This window comes from Haemorhous mexicanus, chromosome 6, assembly GCF_027477595.1.
Source record: "Haemorhous mexicanus isolate bHaeMex1 chromosome 6, bHaeMex1.pri, whole genome shotgun sequence".
Classification (NCBI taxonomy): domain Eukaryota; kingdom Metazoa; phylum Chordata; class Aves; order Passeriformes; family Fringillidae; genus Haemorhous; species Haemorhous mexicanus.
In genome coordinates, this window is record NC_082346.1 from 1,052,308 (window position 1) to 1,070,626 (window position 18,319).

The window sequence follows — 18,319 nt, forward strand, 5'->3', positions numbered from 1 at the left end:
CCGAGGAGGAGTCTGGCAAACGGAAAGGGGAAAGGGACGGAGCGAGAGGGGGCTCGGAGCTGCAGCGGGAGCCGTCCCACGGAGATGTCAGCAGCGTGCATTCACGGAATGTCGCCTCGGGCTGGGAGCAGTTTGCACGCAGGGAAAGGGGGAAAAAAGCAGTGAGAAAAGACACAAAAGCAGCCCCAACCTGCCTGTTCATGGGGAGGCTCCTGAAGGCAACAAGAACTTTGTCACTTTGCAGTTCAGGACTGCACAATCTGCCACACCACCGCACAGACTGCACTTCCCATTCCCCTGTCTTCACTATTCAGTGAAAAATCCCTAATTTTTGTGTACCCGAGGAGTGACACAGTTAAATGCTTCTTTGAAATATTCCCATTCAGCCACATCACTATGTGAGGCAACTAAGAAGACAATTCTGTATCAATATTGCTTTCCTAGTGCCAGCAGAGAAGGAAATGGCTTGGCCAGTCCTGAGCACAGCATCAGCTCAGCTGAGCTCTCTCAGCTTCACAGATTTCTTCACTATTTACCCCAAAAGCACCAAAATCAGAGCCAGGAACATTGTGCAGAGACAAGCCAGGCTTTACAGTTCTCGTGTTGGAACACTTCTTTCCAAAGGCTAGGTGTGTACCACTTACCATACATTTTGCCTTCATCTGATAAGATGATTTTCCTCCTGCCACACGGCGGATAGATAGCTAGAGCCTCCTGAAAGCTCTGCTCAATGTCAGGGCTCCAGACACCTTCTGCATCGTTGTCAATAGGTTTATCTGCAGAGTCACTCATCCTTTCAATGTCCTCGGCAGGGCTCTCGCTGCCGCTCCAGCTGCTGGGCTCAATGGTGATGGCTGGGCTCTCCAAGCCTAAGCCTGGAGTCTTCAAGGGAATAAACCTGCAACACAAACAAGCAACCCAAAAGGGCATTAAAGGCGTGGAACTCCAGGCAAACATTCCTGCCTGTTCCTGATGCTAGGCGAACAGCAGCTGAGCAGCAGCAAGGCGAGCACGGGATGCACCCAGGAAAAGTCAAAAATGACCATTCTACCCCAAACGAGCTGAGCTGGAGCAGTAAGGCTGTCAGAAGGGCAACTCTGCTGCACCTTCTGTGTGCAATTACATGAGAGCATAGAGGATCAGATTATTTTTCACAAGTAGTCCAAGTGGGGGAAAACTCTCCAGCCACATTGCATCTGGCTAAGACTGGCACCCTTAAAATAAAAAGCCAGATCCTCAGGCAGGGGGAAATCACAATACTGCCACTGGCTGATTTATGCCAGAGTGACCACCAGAGCTTAGAACCACTGGAACCTAAAAACAGAAGCAAAAACTATTGTTCCCATTCATCCGGATGTCAGTGGATTAAATGGAATTATAGCAGCGAGGCCACAGCTCAATGGCATTAACTGGAAAAAGCTTTCATTCTCAGATGTTACCCAAATAAATAATACAATCAGAATCCAAGCTACATGCAAAAAGAAACCTTTAAAATGAGAATACCGGAGCAAGGAATTGCAAGAGAAGATATATGCTTTGCCTGATTTAAAAGGTCTCTGTCACAGAACCATAGCAGAACAAAAATTACAAGCTTCAAGTTGCTGAATCAATTTAATAAGAAATAATTTAATATAGCTGCACCTGCTCACACCAGCAGAGCTGCAGATCTGTCAGTGTTCCTTTTATATTTTTGAGAGAAATACAGCTCTGCTGTAAAGACTTGCTCCAGGCAAAAAAGCTGCTATACCAGACCACCTTCACCTCTGCTGTAATTCTTTGGGAAGTCAGTGAAATAACACCAGGAACAGATTTGGCTCAACATGTCTAGGCATAATGCAGTTTTATTGTGAAAAAAAAAAAAGAAGTTTGGTGACTCTAGCTGATCTAAATGGATGGGAGTGTTCAAACATGCATGCACGAGCTGCAAACACAGTTAAAAATCCAGTTCTCTGGCTAAACACTCAAAACCCCTGAGCGATAAGATTTTTATTCTGCTAGGGCAGAAGAGAGGGGCTTTCCCTTGCACAGACCTCCATCCCCCTGCTGATCTGCCTCTCCTGGGCTCTCAGGACAGGTGAAGAGCAGCAGAACAGCCTTCACCCCACGGAGGAAGAAGGGGAGGCCGTGACACCTCTGCCTAAACACCTTTGGGCTGGAGAACTGCCTGAAAGGGGAAATATTTACAGCAGCCCTCAGCAGCCAAGCAACCTCTAGAGATAACCCAAAGCTGAGGGTCCGGTCCCGCCTGCACGGAAACAGAGCTGAGCTGGGGAACCTGGCAGCAGGCTCTCCCAAACCAACACGGCCAGTCTGACACCCAAAGCACAGGGTAGTTCCAGCTCTCCAGGCTCTAACCGGAGCTCAGAGGGATCAGCACGTGTGAAATGGGCTCCCATGAGCTCCGTTTTCCCTGCTTGCCTGTCTCTGCAGAGAGGCATCGCTTGACTTTGCAGCGGTTTGAACATTTCAGCACAGCCTAGGAAAACGTCAGTGCCTCCCCGCCCTAACAGCCAGGCTAATCACTGTCTCAAACACCTTTAAATAACTGGGAACGAGGGAGCAGATGGAGGCACAGGGAGCCACACACCTGAGAACTCTGGCCAAATGCACCCCGTATTGGCCGGGAAATCCAAAGGGCACACGATTTTTAAGTTGGCATCACACAAAGGGAGATGCAAACCTTGGCAAAATAGCGAAACCCCATCCTTCATCATCCTCAGAGGGCTGAGGGGTTGATTCAGCCCCTGGAAGAGTTGAATCTTGTATGCCAGATTTAGCCCCAGCATGAGCACAGCGATACTGGGAAGCGACTGACAAAAACAATCACGGGCACTGAGGGCTTCCCAGAGGAGGGGAATCTTTGGAAAACGAGAGGTAATTGAATGTTGGTGGGGATAACTGGGGGAAGGGGTCACTTTTATTGCAATGGTGCAGGGGAAAATGGCTGCTGGAGGATTTATTGCCCCCACATGAGCGATCCACAGGGAGCATTTCAGCAGAGGATGGGACACGTCTCTGGCTCTGCTTTCCACAGGTGACTCCAGCAGGAAATCTTTCTCTTCGTGGCAATCTTCCACGAGCCCGTGGCTTGCACTGCACAGCACAGCCACGGGCAGCTCCTGCTCAGCCCAGCCACCCTCTGCTCACAAAACCTGCCACAGTCATAGCCCCAAGTCCCATTATCATCTCACAAACCAGCCCTGGTGATTACATTATGCTGAAATAGTAATTAAAATGCACAAGGAACACAGTGAGGCTCTGAAGTAATTAATGTTACTTGATAGTCATGTCATATCTTGCGTTGTGTTTACTGGTGGATTTTCACTTCTGTGCTATCTCCCTTCCCATTCCTCTTTACCTACTTGGATATCATCTTGAGGCACTCACAGCTACTATTCCAGCCTCTAAAATGTCAGATAACCAAGGGCTCCTTGCAGAACATCTGTACAAGAGGGGCGTGGAGCAGCCTGCAGGAGGAAAACCTCTCGTGTTAAAGGTTCTTTGGAGCAATTTCCATTCTGGTGAATGCTGACACTGCAGATCAAACCAGAGGGCCAAGGAGGAAAAAACCTTGTGCTACAACTGCTAAATGGCTCCCTCTTACTTCAGGAAAAAAATGAGCTAACTCAGTTAATCATTTCCAGCTCAGCTCTGTGTATCAAAAGGCAATTCCAGCTCCCCCTCAGCTTGGATTCTGAGCACTCAGCTGTGATGAAAAACTGCAGACCTGTGATGCTGGAGTTCAACACGATTATCAAAAATAACACCAGCTGTCAACAGATGAGCTTTTTTGCACGCTTCTAATGAGCTATAAATCTCACATGAAAAATGTCAATTTGCAATCCAATTTCAAATTATGAAAAACTTTAAAAAGTGACCCTACTCCATATTAGTAAACTCCAAATCCTGCAATGCCAGCTTTCAGCAGAGGAGGAGCTGAGCTCCTGGGGCCAATTAGCCCCACCTCCCCTGGCCAAAATCAGAGACTGTACACATAACAGATCAAGTTGAAGAGATCTGTATTTGCTCTTTATCATGTTACCTTTCAGAGAACCAATTCCCTGTTTGCACTTTCTGTTAGCAAAATTAAAACACATCAACGCTACCTAGAAAACCAACCAACCCAAACCCACAAAAAATAGAGAAGAAAAAAGAAAAAAAACAATAAAAAATGAACAGCAAACCAAACCCAAAAGATTTTGGCTCACCTCTTTGTACATTCTAAGATTAAAGCACACTGCTGCAGTTTAGGTGGTCTCTCTTCAGAGCTTTCTTTTTAACACCAGCCTTGCACATTTCAAGACAGCTTCCCTGGTGCATAAAACTCTTTTAGCTGCCAACCAAATGCATCTGTCCTGCAGTTGCTTTCTACTCTGTGCAGTTAAGTCAGCCCTAAATCTACCTGTTTTCCTCATGCAGTCATTAAGACACTGTTTCCCTGTGTGATGGAGGCATGTCCCCCCCAAACAGCACAATGTCACTCTGAGGAACAGAGGATCCCTTAGGGGCAACAGAGGATTTTATAAACATGGTTTATTGCCAGGCCATCCGAGACAGCTTGGTGAGCTACCAGACAGGACTTTCTGTCATTGTGTCCACTCACTGCAGCAACTTGAAAAATTACTTTAAAATGTCAGAGAAACCAGGCTAGCTGTTGTCAGAGCCCATCAAACCAAAGTGTTTAACTCAAACCAAATGGCAGCCTGCAACTGCTTCTCCAGGGAATGGCTTCTTCACCTACCCAAAACATTCTCTTACACCCTTCACTCTATGAGCAATGCAGACCTGGGTCTGCCCAGAAAGCTGCTGCTCACAGACCAACACCTGAGGCCAGTGGCTCCTCACAGGAGTGTACAGGTGCAGATCTACAGCCTTGATACTCTCATAGCCTTCAATGCTTGCACAATGAACTAACATGGAAATGCTCTCTTTCAGAAGTCACTAGAGCTGGGTCTCATTTTACAGTGTCCTCCAAAAGTTAAACTGTTTTCTCTGTTTGCTTGATTGATTTCTTCCTTGAATTTCAGTGTGCAGGTGCAAATGGTGCCTTCTCTGTACCATCAGACAAGCCCTGGAAAGGGATGAATGCCCTGCAGATATTGCAGCAGGAACACAAGAATGACTGAGAACATGCCCTGATTCTGGGAGCCCTCTGAGGAAAAAGCCCATTATGTCTCCCAGCTCTTCTAAACTCTGTCTGCTCCAAGGGGATCAAGTGCAGGCACTTGTGAGACTGAGCACCAGTGTGGTTATCCACACTGACCTTCTCTCCATGAACAGATGCAGATTGCTACCAAATCATTCCTGCAGCCAGATCTATCCTTCTAAAACACGTCTTTCAGAAAAAAACCTTAATTCTTGAGGTGGAGATTTCGAGTGTTGAAGGGGTAAATTACACTTTTAAGAATACATTATATTTTTAGTTCATGAACAACCTCATCTCAGCCTCAGTTATGTAAAAACAATGGAACGAGGAATCCAACAAGCTTTTTATAAACATCAGGATGGCAATGAGCAGATGAGTGCAAACCAACGAATTCTAAATTTGCAGATGGCAGATTTTCTCTGAAGGCTTGAAAAGTTGCAGGCCCATGGGATTTTCCTTCTGCTTTGTTCAGCAGTGCAGATCCACAGCTGGAGCACCAAAGCTCTGGAGAGGATCCAGAGGAAGAAAGTTATCAGATCTAGAAAAGATGACCTACCAGGAAAGGAATTGGGTTTGTTTAAATTTGGAGAAGACTGATGTGAGAAGATAACCACTTTCAAATAAGGAAAAGGTAAGAGCAAAGCAGAGGAGCAGCTCGTAGCCATTCCTGCCCAGGACAGGACATGAAGCAAAGAACCTGAGCAGCAGCAAGGAAAGCACAGCTGGGGTGTCTGGGGGATTGTCCTGAGCCCCCAGTCACACACCAGAAGTGATCAGCTCCTGTGACACTGGGGACTGCTGGGGCACACAAGCACTCCCCAGGGAGCAGCTCACCCTCTGTGGGGCAGAGGCATGAACCAGGTGATGCCACGAGACTGAGCAGCCACAGCCCCCAAAAGGAGGAAGCCTTCCCTGGGAGCACATCCAGCCTGGGCACGGGGGAGTGCAGCTGCCTGAGAGACCCCCAGGTGTGCCAGTGACAGCTCTGCCAGCTGCAGGGCAGGAATCCAGGCAGGAGCAGGCTTCCTCCTGTGCCCCTGCTGGGGCTGTCCAGGGGAGCTTTGGGACGTGAGGCTGCCCCACTGCTGAGCCCCCTGACCCTCCCCAGCACAGCCACAGTGCCCAGGCTCTCTCTGCACTGATTAAAGTAAATATGGAATTGGTGGTGGCCTGAATTTCTCCAGGATTTTATCCTTCTGCTTTGCCAGGGAAAGTATATTTGCAGTGTTTATGCAAGCACGCAAGGAAATGACTTTTTTATTTACAAACAAATTCAGAGTGGATTTTGTAGCTGTGATGTGTAGCTGTGTATGGATTTTTATGATTCTCCAAGGCATTCAAATGGCATTACTTTCAGGAAAACACTGTATTTAAGACACTTTATATATAATTTCTTCTTATGAGGAATGGATATAGCACAGTACGAAGAATAAAAATGTAAATAATTTACAGAGCATCCAATGGTGAAATCATTAGAGTAAAATTACTCCATATTGTATTTTTGTTACAAGTTCCACTTATCAGCAATTATTCCCTCTAGGAAGAAAGAGCACAGGAGAGAGGAGCAGCCCATTTCCAGGATAAAGTATTCCTTTAAAACGCAGTCAGACTAATTTAGCCATTCACATTTGCCACTGAAATGAAAAAAAAGAAAGAAAAGAGGTTTTCTCTGACTGTGAGAACAGCCAGGAAAGAAATTCTGATGCTTTGCTTTTCTGGTGATCACATACTTGCATGCAGTGGTGCTTCCATGTCCTTCCTAACATTCACATAAACTAACTATGTTGTCCTAAGACTGAATTTACCACTTCTTGCATTTATTAAGTGCCAGCTCCCTATTTCAGATTTGTCTTTGGGATGTGTGCAGGAATACCCTGATCAGTCCAACTACAGCCACAGAGCACCTGTGAAAGGCACAGGATGGTTTTTTCCTGAGGTGAGTGCACGATGCAGTGAGTTTGGATTCCCTTCCCTCTCCTCAGCTACCACACTCAGGGTACAAACAAAAGTACAGGAGGACAGTGCCACGCTGGTGTGTAAAATAACAAAACAGGTAAGTTAACAGCAGTAAAGTGATGGTTTTCTTTCAACAGAAGTCAGCAGCCTGCTCATCTGAGAGGATTGACACGTGTACTTTCACAAACCACGAGCTAACTCACTGAACAAAGGGTGGCTTAGACCAGCAAGAGTAGGCAGCATACAGGCCTAAATGTGAAATTAGGATTATAGGGACTATTTATGAAGAGAAACAATGCATTCTCCTTGAATTGCCTTTTTTTTTTTTTTTTTTTTGCTTATAGAAACAGATTACTCAGCAAAGAGTGGGTTGATGCTAATACATGGGAATTTTTCCCTTTGGAAACAGCTTTCATCTCTGCACTCTTTATGCAAGTGAAAAGTCTATTTGGTACCACTCTGAGAGCTTCATTTATTTATTTTTCCAAAGGCTGCTTTTGTTGATAGATATAATTATTGTCATAAGGATGTTGAGTCATTAGCTCCAGCCGAGTCTTCTTGTCCATTAGTTTTAATTTCGTACCATTAATAAAATGGTTCATCCTCTCAGTGGGGAAATGCCTGGGCTCTGCCTGTGCCTACACCACACTCCCAGGCTGGGGAGGCTCTGTGCTCTGCACTCTGCAGGCAGCTCCAGCTTCCAACCAGCACTCCAGCATGCCAGGGTGCTTGCTAAGGGCTGCACATCACTCCTGGCCCACGGGCTGTGCCGGCTGCCATGTTACCTCTGGGGGGTGAATCCAGCACACCCCTGGTGAATCCCCATCTCATGGGCTCACAGCCCCTTCCCCACGTGACACTGGGGCTGCCACACTCATCCTGGGTGCCAGTGCTGGTTTACACCCAGCTGGTTTCAGTCGTCAGGGTGTTCCTGGGATGTAACCAGCTCCAACACCTCACTGTGGGGGCAACCAACAGAGATCATCCTGTGGAACGAGGAGCAGTGAGCAGCACCACGCCTGCCGTGCTTCTGCCAGCTGCCAGAGGAAAGGATGAAACACTTGGCAGCTGTCAGAAGGAGAAGCCATTCTCCCTGCACCCCCCCAGCTGCTGTGCAGCTCCTGTCACCGTGCTCCTCTGTCACCCAGCAGGGCCAGCTCGAGATGGCAGCACCAGTGCAGCACCGTGCTGCTCAGCCCAGCTGTGCTCCAGCTGGGGCTTCTTCATGGCAGAAGCTGCCAGGCTGTGCAGTGGGGGTTACCAGCATTTCCCTCAGCCAGCAGTGATCCAGCTCTGAGAAGAATGGCCCGTGACCGAGGTGGGTCTGTCCGTGTGGGGCAGGGGGCTCTGCTCCCAGAGCCAGGGAAACAGCTTGGGCTGGCCAAGGGTGTCCTTTGGCACTGAGAAATGGCCTGGAAGAAACATTCCCAGCCCCACAACTGGTGGGCAGAGGTGACAGAAGGTCCCTGGGGGCAAGGTCTGCAGCCAGTGCTTTGCCTGGGGCATGCACACGGGGTGTGTGCTTGGCAGGGCACTGTGACCCATCCTGCTGCCACACACGTGGCCAGAAAACAAAAACTGGTGCGTGTGACTGTCAGGACAACAAGGCCTTCTGGTGTACAAGAACTGGGAAATGGGGCAGAAAAACAGGTGCAGTTCTTGCTCACATGCAATAACTCCATTTCTTGAAAGCCCTAAGTTCAGTCAGCCCCGGAGGCTGGGGCAGGGGTGCAGTGGGCACAGAGCCTCTGTGCCCTCCCAGTGGCTCCACAAACTGCCAGCCACAGCATAAAGGCCCACAGGAAAGAGAACACTGGCCCTTCTTCAGCTCCAGTGCTGTGCAGCTCTCTGCACACAGCTCTGGGATGCAGAGCTGGATGCAGCACAAACACTCAACACCACTGGAACCACCCATCTCCTGCACCTGCTGGTGCTTCCCCCATCTGTCCCATCTACCTGGGAGCAGAGGAGTGATGCACGTGCAGTCCATGGCTTTCACATGGGCAAACAGAGGAGCTCCTCTGTGCAGTTTGCTGTAACTGCCTTCCCACAGGCATCACAGAGCAATTCTTTTCATTTTGTGCCCCAAAAGCCAAACTGAACTGTTAATGCCACCTACCAAGCGTTACAAACACCAGAATGAGGTACACCCTCGAGCTCTGGTGTGTTCCTAGCTGCCTCCTGGGACCACGTATGAACCATGGCTCACACACAGGATGGACCTGGCAGAAAGTCACTCTGTCTCAATGTAGCTCTGAAACTCAATTTTTCCCCCTGACTCCCTGAGCCCCACTGGATTTGTTGGAGTTCCCATGTCACACATTTGCACAACCAGGTAGAATCCTTCACATTCATGGCTCCCTTACTCTATTTCTGGCATATGACTGACTGGGGTTGTATTCCAGCTTCAGATTTTTCTCTTTTCTTTCTTTTTTTTTTTTTTTAATGACTTGTTTTCAGGATGAAAGGTTTTTTTCCACAATGGCTGCAAAAACATGAGAGTTCACTCTAACAGCTCTGAGTGAGGTGGGGAAAGGGACAGAAAACCACCTGCCTGAACAACTTTATCTAAGTTCAGCCAGGAAAGGGAAACCCAGTGCTATTTGAAGGGTGGTCCAGCATCTGACTGGTTCATATGTAACATAAAACTGTCACCTATATAAAAAATATTTTATATAATGATTTAAGTATTCTGTTAAACAGGTACAAAAAAGGCACAGTAAAGTAAGAGGTTCATTCATTTACTCAGGTGCCTTTGTTTAAACAAGAAACAGCCACAAAGTTAACCCTTTCCCCATTCCAAGCCGAAGAAGGTCCCTTCTTTTATGAAGCAGGAGAAAAGCAAATTTTGGACAAACTGCAACCTCCAGCTGGCCAAAGCCACCCCTGGAATCCAGTGCTGGCACCTTTTATCCCTGGAGCCCCCTTGTTCTCTGCTTTGCAGATGTTCTACAAACACTCCTTTGTGTAAGTGCAAACACACACTCTCACACAGACCTTCTCAAAGGTTTGTTGGGAGGGCTAAATTGCCACTGAAATTCATTTCACAAGTTTAGAAGCTCTGCCAAGCACTCTCTGGAGCTCTGTCCCTCTCAAGCTCCTGCAGAGCTCGTGGATGTCTCATGCTTACCTGAATGTGCTGGTTTTGTCCCAGGCAACACCAGGAGAAAACCATTTTATTCTGCCCTGGTGTTACTACTTGAGCTACAGCCCCGGGCTCTGATCCTGACAACAGAGCCATTTCATACATAGGAATAATCTCTCCAAGTTTAATGGAGCTCCTCACATCTCCATGAGCAATTGTTTTGGCTGCAGACAGGCCCTGCCTATCAGCCCTGCAGGGAACAGAGCAGTGATCATACTGGGAGGCTCACTTTGGGAAAGGCTGTGGTTTTCTGGCCATGGGACACAGAACAGCAAGAGAAAAACCAAGAACCTGAAGGGCTGAAATCACAGTGGCACAGCCCTCCTCAAGGCTGAGCTTTAGTGCCTTGTTCTCACCAATTCTAAGCAGAAAGGGATTTCAGCAACCAGCGTGTGAGCTCAGATAGGACTGGGCTCCATGTCACCAGTCACAACCCATCTACAGCCCCATCACACACCAGCACTGCAAAACCCACCTCGGGTTTCTGTGTACACACAAAAACCACAGCAACAATTCTGCCAGCAAGAGCAGCAGCTGTCAAATAAAAGTATTTTAACTCATTTTGTTTTCCCAACTGCTAGCAGTGGTGTTTTGGGCAAATTACCCACCAAATTAAAATATAAGTCTGAGTTGTTTGTCTGTCTATTTCAAAGGAAGCCTTCTCTGCCAGGAAATGAGCATCACCAAAAGAGCACTTCTACACTGCAGCTTCTTTCTTCCACCCCCCTCTTGCCTCCACCACCTCTCCTCCCACGGGGGGATGCACAGGCTCACTGATGTCCATATGACTGTTCCACAGAGATAACGCCAGATCTGCGGATTGCACTTTGCCCAAAATGGAAAATTTATTTCGTGCATCTCATTTAAGGTGAGATTTAAGGATGATTTTATGCAGCAGGACTTGCATCTCCTGCAAGGGAGTAGTAGAAAACACTTTCCTGCTGAGATCCTGAAACAATCCCAAACTGTGGCAATCTTTAATTGCTGCACATAAGTAAAACCTGCAATAACTGGCTGTAGCCTTTTCAAAACTCCATGTAATAGTTATGCACTTATTCTGTACTTCTCTTGTAGTTATTGCCTGTTGAGGAAGCAATTTCTGTCTTAAGCTCTGACTTAATATTTCCAGTCTATTTCAACTCCTTGTTCACTGTAGTTTAATCCTGCTTCAGGGGGTGTCAATCTTCCACAAAAATAACTTTGCTGGCAACCACCAGAATGGTGAATTCAGTGGACGCCAGTGGAGCCAAAGAAGAGATGGCTGGGTTCAGGCAGCAGAAAACAGAACATCAAAAAACCCAAACAAAAAGCACAGGCCTAGGAACTAATCCTGAAGAGAATTACCTCCTGGACTTTAAAAATCTCAAATTTAACGGCAGCAGTGATTTCAGAGCACACTCCTTTCTGCCACAGCAGCTCTTCCTCCCCGGTGCTCACCATCCCTGGCTAAAACCAGCCAACAGTTCAAATTTCTGATATAAACAGAATGCCTCTAACACATTCTATTCTCTCTGACACACACTAATAGTTAGTATCTGAAGGTTACTATCAAAATCTTTTTAGGAAGAACAGTTAATGCTCATGCATGCACACAGTTCTATTCAAAATGTTTAGTCAAGCTCAGAAAAAGACCAACTCAATTATTTATACATTTAAATTATGTTCAATCACACTGGCTCTTCAAAATCACCTCTGTTTTTCCTAAAATCTATACATAGGTGTTCATTTAAGGCCATTTATTGCAGTGAAAACTGAGCACCTGGAGCATGGCTTCTCCACTATGTTTGGAATCATAGGGTGGCTTCCTGCTGACAGCTGAGACTTCAAATTCCACCATTTGATTCACCACCACCAAACACCATTAAAACCCTGCACTTTTTCTCTTTTTAAATTTCAGGCTGCAATCTTTTCAGTCCTTTAAGCCAGAACAATTTCTGGACCTGCAGGGTAAGCAAATGTCAGGATGGGAGATCTGACCATCACCCCTGAACCACTCAGTGTTGTTGCTAGTGAATCCAACACTTCAGGAAAAGCCTCAGAGTGCTCTTGGTTCTTCTCCTGCTGTGTGGTTCTTTAAACCTTCCTGTGCTTTACCATTTGTCACATCCTCTTCACTGAGAAGCTCAGTCAGGTTGTGGTCTAGTAGCCTCAAACCTTACTGCTAGTTAAATCCTTGGAAATCTTGGGAAAATTTATTTCATTTGACTATTTTTCCAATTATTACTATTAAATTAATACAAATAAGAAGGGGAAAGTGATGCAGGCAAAAAAGGATGGCCCAGAAAGGGAATGAGCCAGCAAATGACCCAGAGAAAAGAAATTATTCTTCCTGACAATAGCTGTTGGTTTCCTCAAATGACATTTTTTAAATTTTATCTGAAAGCATTAAAAAAATGCTGATGAACATTACAGTAGAAGCAAGCTTGGCTCTTGGTAGAGAAACATTATGACTTAGAGCCAAGGACTTATTTTTCACATGTGAATTATTTTTTGAACAGCATTTCCTGGCTCAATGTCACTGCACCACAGATAGATGTGACAGCAGATAAGTGCATGAGATTTTAGATCAACAAGATTGTTACTTTTACAATGAATACATTTGTAGTCAGAGCTCAAAAATGGGTTTATTTCTGCTGTGCATGAAAGATGTATTGCACACTGTTTTATTAATACACTTTTCTTCTTAAAATGGAATGTAATTCAAATTCTCTGACACTGCAGCTGCAATTTGATGGTTGGGTTTCCTAACCATGTGGATTTACAGCAACAAACTCTTCAATTTTCTTTCCCCCTCTAGCTCACCTTTCTGCCACCTTGATTTATTTCTGTTTCACAGCTGTGCCTACCAAATTATTCTTGCTCTCACTCCACACTTTTCCCTCTCTTCCTGCAGCTGATCCAAACTAAAACACAAATTTTCTGGGAATGTGAAACTAAAGAGCACTCAGAGCAAAAATACAACATCCAGGATTGAAGGGAACAATTTACCAGAGGGTGGGGGGAGCAGCCTGAACGCTGGAGGTTCAGAGTAAGAAAAACTTTAAGAACTCTCAGCTCTGATTCCACCATCAGCAGTCACTGCAGCACACCAGGAACTCCTCTCTTCCATGAGATTTACCCACCTCTGGGATTCACAGCACTAACCACCATCAGCAGCAATTGCTTGAGTTACATAAATAAAGCCCCAAATACTCTCAAAATCAGTGCTGCTGCTTTTAAAACTGGCACCAGAAAACCTGAGAGGCACAAACATTACCCCAAAAGGCAAACCAATCCAAATAAACAATGAACAGCAGACTGCAGCAGAGAACAAGGGACTAGCCAAATGAAATTATTGGGTAAAATAATGCACAAGCCCAGGGAGCCTGCCCCCGCTCAGCTCCTTCCCCTCTCCAGAGCAGCAGAGGTGTGAAGGAGGGCTGGGTGCTGTGCCCCATCCAGCAGAGAGCTCCCCTTTCCCAGGGTTCCACAGGGATTCCAAAACCACAGCCCTGTGTTTGTGCGTTAATTACTGAAAAGTGACTTAACCTTCAGCCATATCCCCACCTACTGAGCTGGGCTCTCTCCAGTCCCTCAGAAGGGGGCTGGGGCAAACCCTGGGGCTGCTCTCTGCTCAGGAGCACCGTGCCTGGGGCTGGGGTGCCTGGGCACGGGCCCCGGGGAGCAGCAGGGTGTGCAGACCCTGGGGACAGGGACACTGCGCTCCCAGGGCAGCCCAGCTGCCAGCCCCACCGAGAACAGTGATCCCTAAAAGCCTCACTACACGTCTGAATGCATTTACACGTTCTCCTTTTACTCTCTATTTATTATTAATGGCAGCTCTGCTAATACCAAGACCCCAGTGTGTTTGGCGCTGTAGGTGCACAGAAGGGCAGCAAGTTCTTGCTCTGAGGAGTTTGCAGCCTAATTATAAATGACAGCAGATGGAGGGTAAACACTGTGAGCCCTTCTGCTTCTCATTAGGACACTTAACTCAGGTAACAACTTACAGCCAGGCAGGAACAACTGCACCTTCAGCCATGTGCCAGAGCCCAGGCTGCAGGCACACCCCAGCCAGTCCCCCACACTGGGTGACAGTGGCCACTGCCAGGACACCAAACGGGGTCCCAGGAGACTGGGGGCTTTACAGACCACCACCTGTGTGAGATTTTGCAGGAAGCAAACAGGAATGCATGCATTTAAATCCACATCTGTTCACCAAAGGACTTGATGTGTAAGCCCAGGACAGCACCTGATGGCATTTTACCCTTCCTCAAATTTCGGGGGTCATTCCTGAGTCCACCTTCCATCAGCTGCCTGTGTACCCTCATATTAATCACCTGTGAAGTCACAGGTTACCCTTACAGATCTCCACAAAAAGAGGAGGCTGTAGCTGATAAGTTTTGTCCACCTGAGGACCATACTGGTAATTCAGCAGGAAGCTGCAGCCTCGTGTGTTTCACACATCTCAAAACTCTTGCTGTGGTAGCAGACCCACACCAGAGCCACCAGGCTCTGGGGGGCTGAGCTGCACCTGGACATTTGAGGCCCCCTCAGCTGTAGGAAAGTGTTGCCATCATTTTTCAAAAGTTCCATAACTTCTCGGTGATTTCTTATGGGCAGCTCCTCCCAGCACTGGCTCCTTCACAGCCAACACACCCCAACTCTCTCCTCACCCAGCTAACCCACTCTTTTGTAGAATCTTCTAACTGGACACAGCTGTGGCCTGTTAAGGGCAGGCCTGTTCCTAATCTTTGGTGATTAGCACAGCTGCAGCTCCTCAGGTGTGAGACTGCCTTCTGCACCACCTTTATTTCCTTACATTCCATCCCTGCCCAGGAAAGCCCTGGGGACTGAGCTGAGCTCATGGGGGACAGCTCCCAGGGGCAGCCCAGGGGTGAGCATGCACAATCCCACTGCACAGAGGCCCTGTCAGCAGTGGGATCAGGAGAGCAGGGAGCCCAGGATCTTGCAGAGCAGAGCTGAGCCTCGAGCCCTGGGTGCAGGCACAGCTGTCCCCTGGCTGAGATGGCCCAAGCAGGATGATTCTGCAGCCAGAGGCCCTGCCCCGGTGCTGAAGGGCCCCAGAGCCCCACCAGCCATGCTTTACGTGGCAGAGATTGATGTCAGGCTGAGACCTCATCTGCTGCATGTCCTGCTGCATGTCCTGCTGCATGTCCTGCTGCTGGGCAAGGACACTGCACTGCGCTCTGCAGCCTGGCTGTGGGACTGGCAGCGTGCTGCTCCCTTCCCAGGGCTGGGAGGACACCCTGGGGGCTCCTCCTGTGCAGAACCCCTGGAGCAGAACCCCTGGAGCAGAACCTCCTGAGCAGAACCCCTGGAGCAGAACCTCTTATACGGTCCCATATGTGCAGAAGCCCTGGAGCAGAACCTCCTGCCTGTACAGAACCCCTGGAGTAGAACCTCCTGTGCAGAACCTCTCTAGCAGAACCTCCTGTGCAGAATGTCTTATGCAGAACCTCCTGACTAGAACCTCTTGAGCAGAACCTCCTGAGCAGAACCTCTTATATAGAACCTCCTGAGCAGAACCTCCTGTGGAGAACTCTCTAGCAGAACCTCCTGTGCAGAATGTCTTATGCAGAACCTCCTGTGCAGAACCTCCTGTGCAGAACCTCCTGAGCAGAACCTCCTGAGCAGAACTCTAGCAGAACCTCCTGTGCAGGATGTCTTATGCAGAACCTCCTGACTAGAACCCCTTGAGCAGAACCTCCTGAGCAGAACCTCCTGAGCAGAACTCTCTAGCAGAACCTCCTGTGCAGAATGTCTTATGCAGAACCTCCTGACTAGAACCTCCTGTGCAGAACCTCCTGTGCAGAACCTCCTGCTCGCCCTTGCTCCCAAACCAGACCCTCAGGAGCAGGAAGGGCCAGGCCCCCCACGTTCCCCTGGAGCCACCCAGTGCCACAGGGGGCTCAGTGCCCCAAAGTCAGAACAAGAAGTGGGTTTGCTAACACGAGGTACAGAATCACCCCCAGATCTGGCAGAACATGGGTGTGGAAAGTGCAGATCCCCAGAGGGGCACACAGCTGTTTTGGGAAGGCAGCAGCACCTAGCAAGCTACTGATAACCAGCCCCATCCATGTGGAAGAAAGGTTATTTATTGCACCACACCGTGGGGATGACTGCATCAGCAGAGTCCTGGGCTTCAAAATCATTGTGTTCCCGTTAGTAAACTTACAAACAACCCAGAGAACAGGAGCAAAGGTCTGATACCACCAGAACCAAGCTTGTTCTGGTCATTCCCTATCCTCAGACAGATGAGAGCTCACACAGGCAGACGGGCAGGTCTCCCAGGATCCCAGCCCCAGGGAGCAGAGGCAGGCAGAGGGGAGCTCAGAGTGTGTGGAGCATTGGCTCTCACACGCAGGCTTCTTCCTGTGGAGCCCAGACAGGGAGTCCAGCTATTGTTCTGGAGTAACAGTACAAATTGGGGATACATTTCGCAGCACAAAAGGGTGAGAAAACCATCTTGCTACTGCAAAAAATTGAAAAGTTTACTTAGAATGGCACAATTAATCTTCTCAGATTTGGTCTTGTCAAACATAGCCTCTGTGTCTTATGGAGATTCTGAGACCTTCTTTATGCCACAGCCACTTGAAATATGAGGGGGAAAAAGGAAGACATCCAGCAATAAATACTTTGTGTTTCAGACTTCTCCTTCCTAATGAGCAAAATCCTTGAGCCAGCCAAGAATGATGTACAGGGGCTGCAGAAACTCTGAATGCCTCTTGAGGATCCTGATGATTCTCCCTCAGAGAAACCACCATGGATCAGCTAAAGAAGAAACCTGAGGAGGAAACTGCTTCATGTCCAGATTACACTCCTTTCTAGATATTGTGCAGAGGGGGGAAAAAAGGTTTATACCCTTGGAGGACAGAATAATAATTTGAATTATATAGGTCTCTCCTCCCAGGCAGCATCAGGATTAGATAACTGATGTACAAAGCAAAAGATTTGAGGGTGGCTTGAGACTTTACCACAGCAAATTTATGGCAAATTTTGAAAAAAATCCTCAAGTCATCCTTGAATCTTCTGTTCCTTTCTTCAAATAATTTCAGATATTCCAGCAGGCCAGGGGAGAAGGCAATGAGCACGTGGGCACCGGTGACTTCAAGCCTGCCTGCACAGCAAATCAGCACCAGAAAAAGAGGGTGAGATCTCAAAGGCAAGGAGGGTGCTTCCTACCTCCCACACTTACTGTAGTTTAAACTAGATTTTCAGGGGCTCCTGTCTCTGCTGTGACACCCACAGCAGCTGGTGGCAGCCCAGGATGGATCCAGAGGCAGATCCAGCAGCTGAGGGCTGAGAGGGATTTCTCAGCAGAGCTCAAAGCAGAGCTCCACAGCAGCACTGGGGATGCAGATGAAGGCAGCCACAAGTGGTTTCTTGTTGCCCTGCACCCTCCGCTCCATCAGTCAGGAGCTGGCAAAAAAACCCTCCCCTCTGGCTTTCTCAGGCTTTCAGCATATTCCAAGCAGGGGAAGGGCACCTTGGCTTGCAGCCTGGCCTCCTGTCAGGCAGTGGAGCTCCTGAAGGGTGCTGGGCTCACAGCACTGGGAGAGCTGCACAGGACAGGGCTGTCCCTGCTGGGGCAGGAGAGCTGATCCTGGCTCCTTCCCATCCCGTGTGAATTCTGCAGCCGACAGGACACTTCTGGGGAGCAGCCCCAGAGACACAGCACGCCCTGGGAATGCTCTCAGGGCTGGGCACTCCACGCCCCCACCCAGCTGGATCTGGGGGATCTCTGAGGAGGCACATGGCCCTGGCAGCACGCTGGAGTTCTCTTTGACACGTGCTGTGATTTGGTGGGAAACAAAGGGAAAACCAAACGCATGCACACATCCGTGCACAGCTGGAAAAGATGAGTTCAGTCTTGCAAAGTGGGAAAGTGTCAGATCTCATCAGTGACTTCACACTCCTTGTGAAGCACCCAAGGTCCAATCTCTACATCCTATTCCAACAAAGTTGCTCTGATTTTCAGGGAGCTTGGCTATTACCATTGGACAAACATGATTATGAATGATTTGCATGAGGGACTTTCCCAGGCATGCTTCATAAGCTCAGTCAGACTG

At 48.1% G+C, this 18,319-nt stretch overlaps 1 protein-coding gene across 6 annotated transcripts in view; it reads right to left on the reverse strand.

The window, feature by feature from the left end:
• Positions 1 to 18,319, reverse strand: part of TEAD1 (TEA domain transcription factor 1) — a 166,198-nt gene that overhangs the window by 105,847 nt on the left and 42,032 nt on the right. For all 6 annotated transcript variants that reach the window (XM_059848271.1, XM_059848274.1, XM_059848272.1 and 3 more), the window contains one exon: positions 645 to 898. In XM_059848271.1, coding sequence (XP_059704254.1) covers positions 645 to 792 — 148 coding nt within the window. In that variant the 5' untranslated portion in view covers positions 793 to 898. The remainder of the gene's footprint in view (positions 1 to 644; positions 899 to 18,319) is intronic.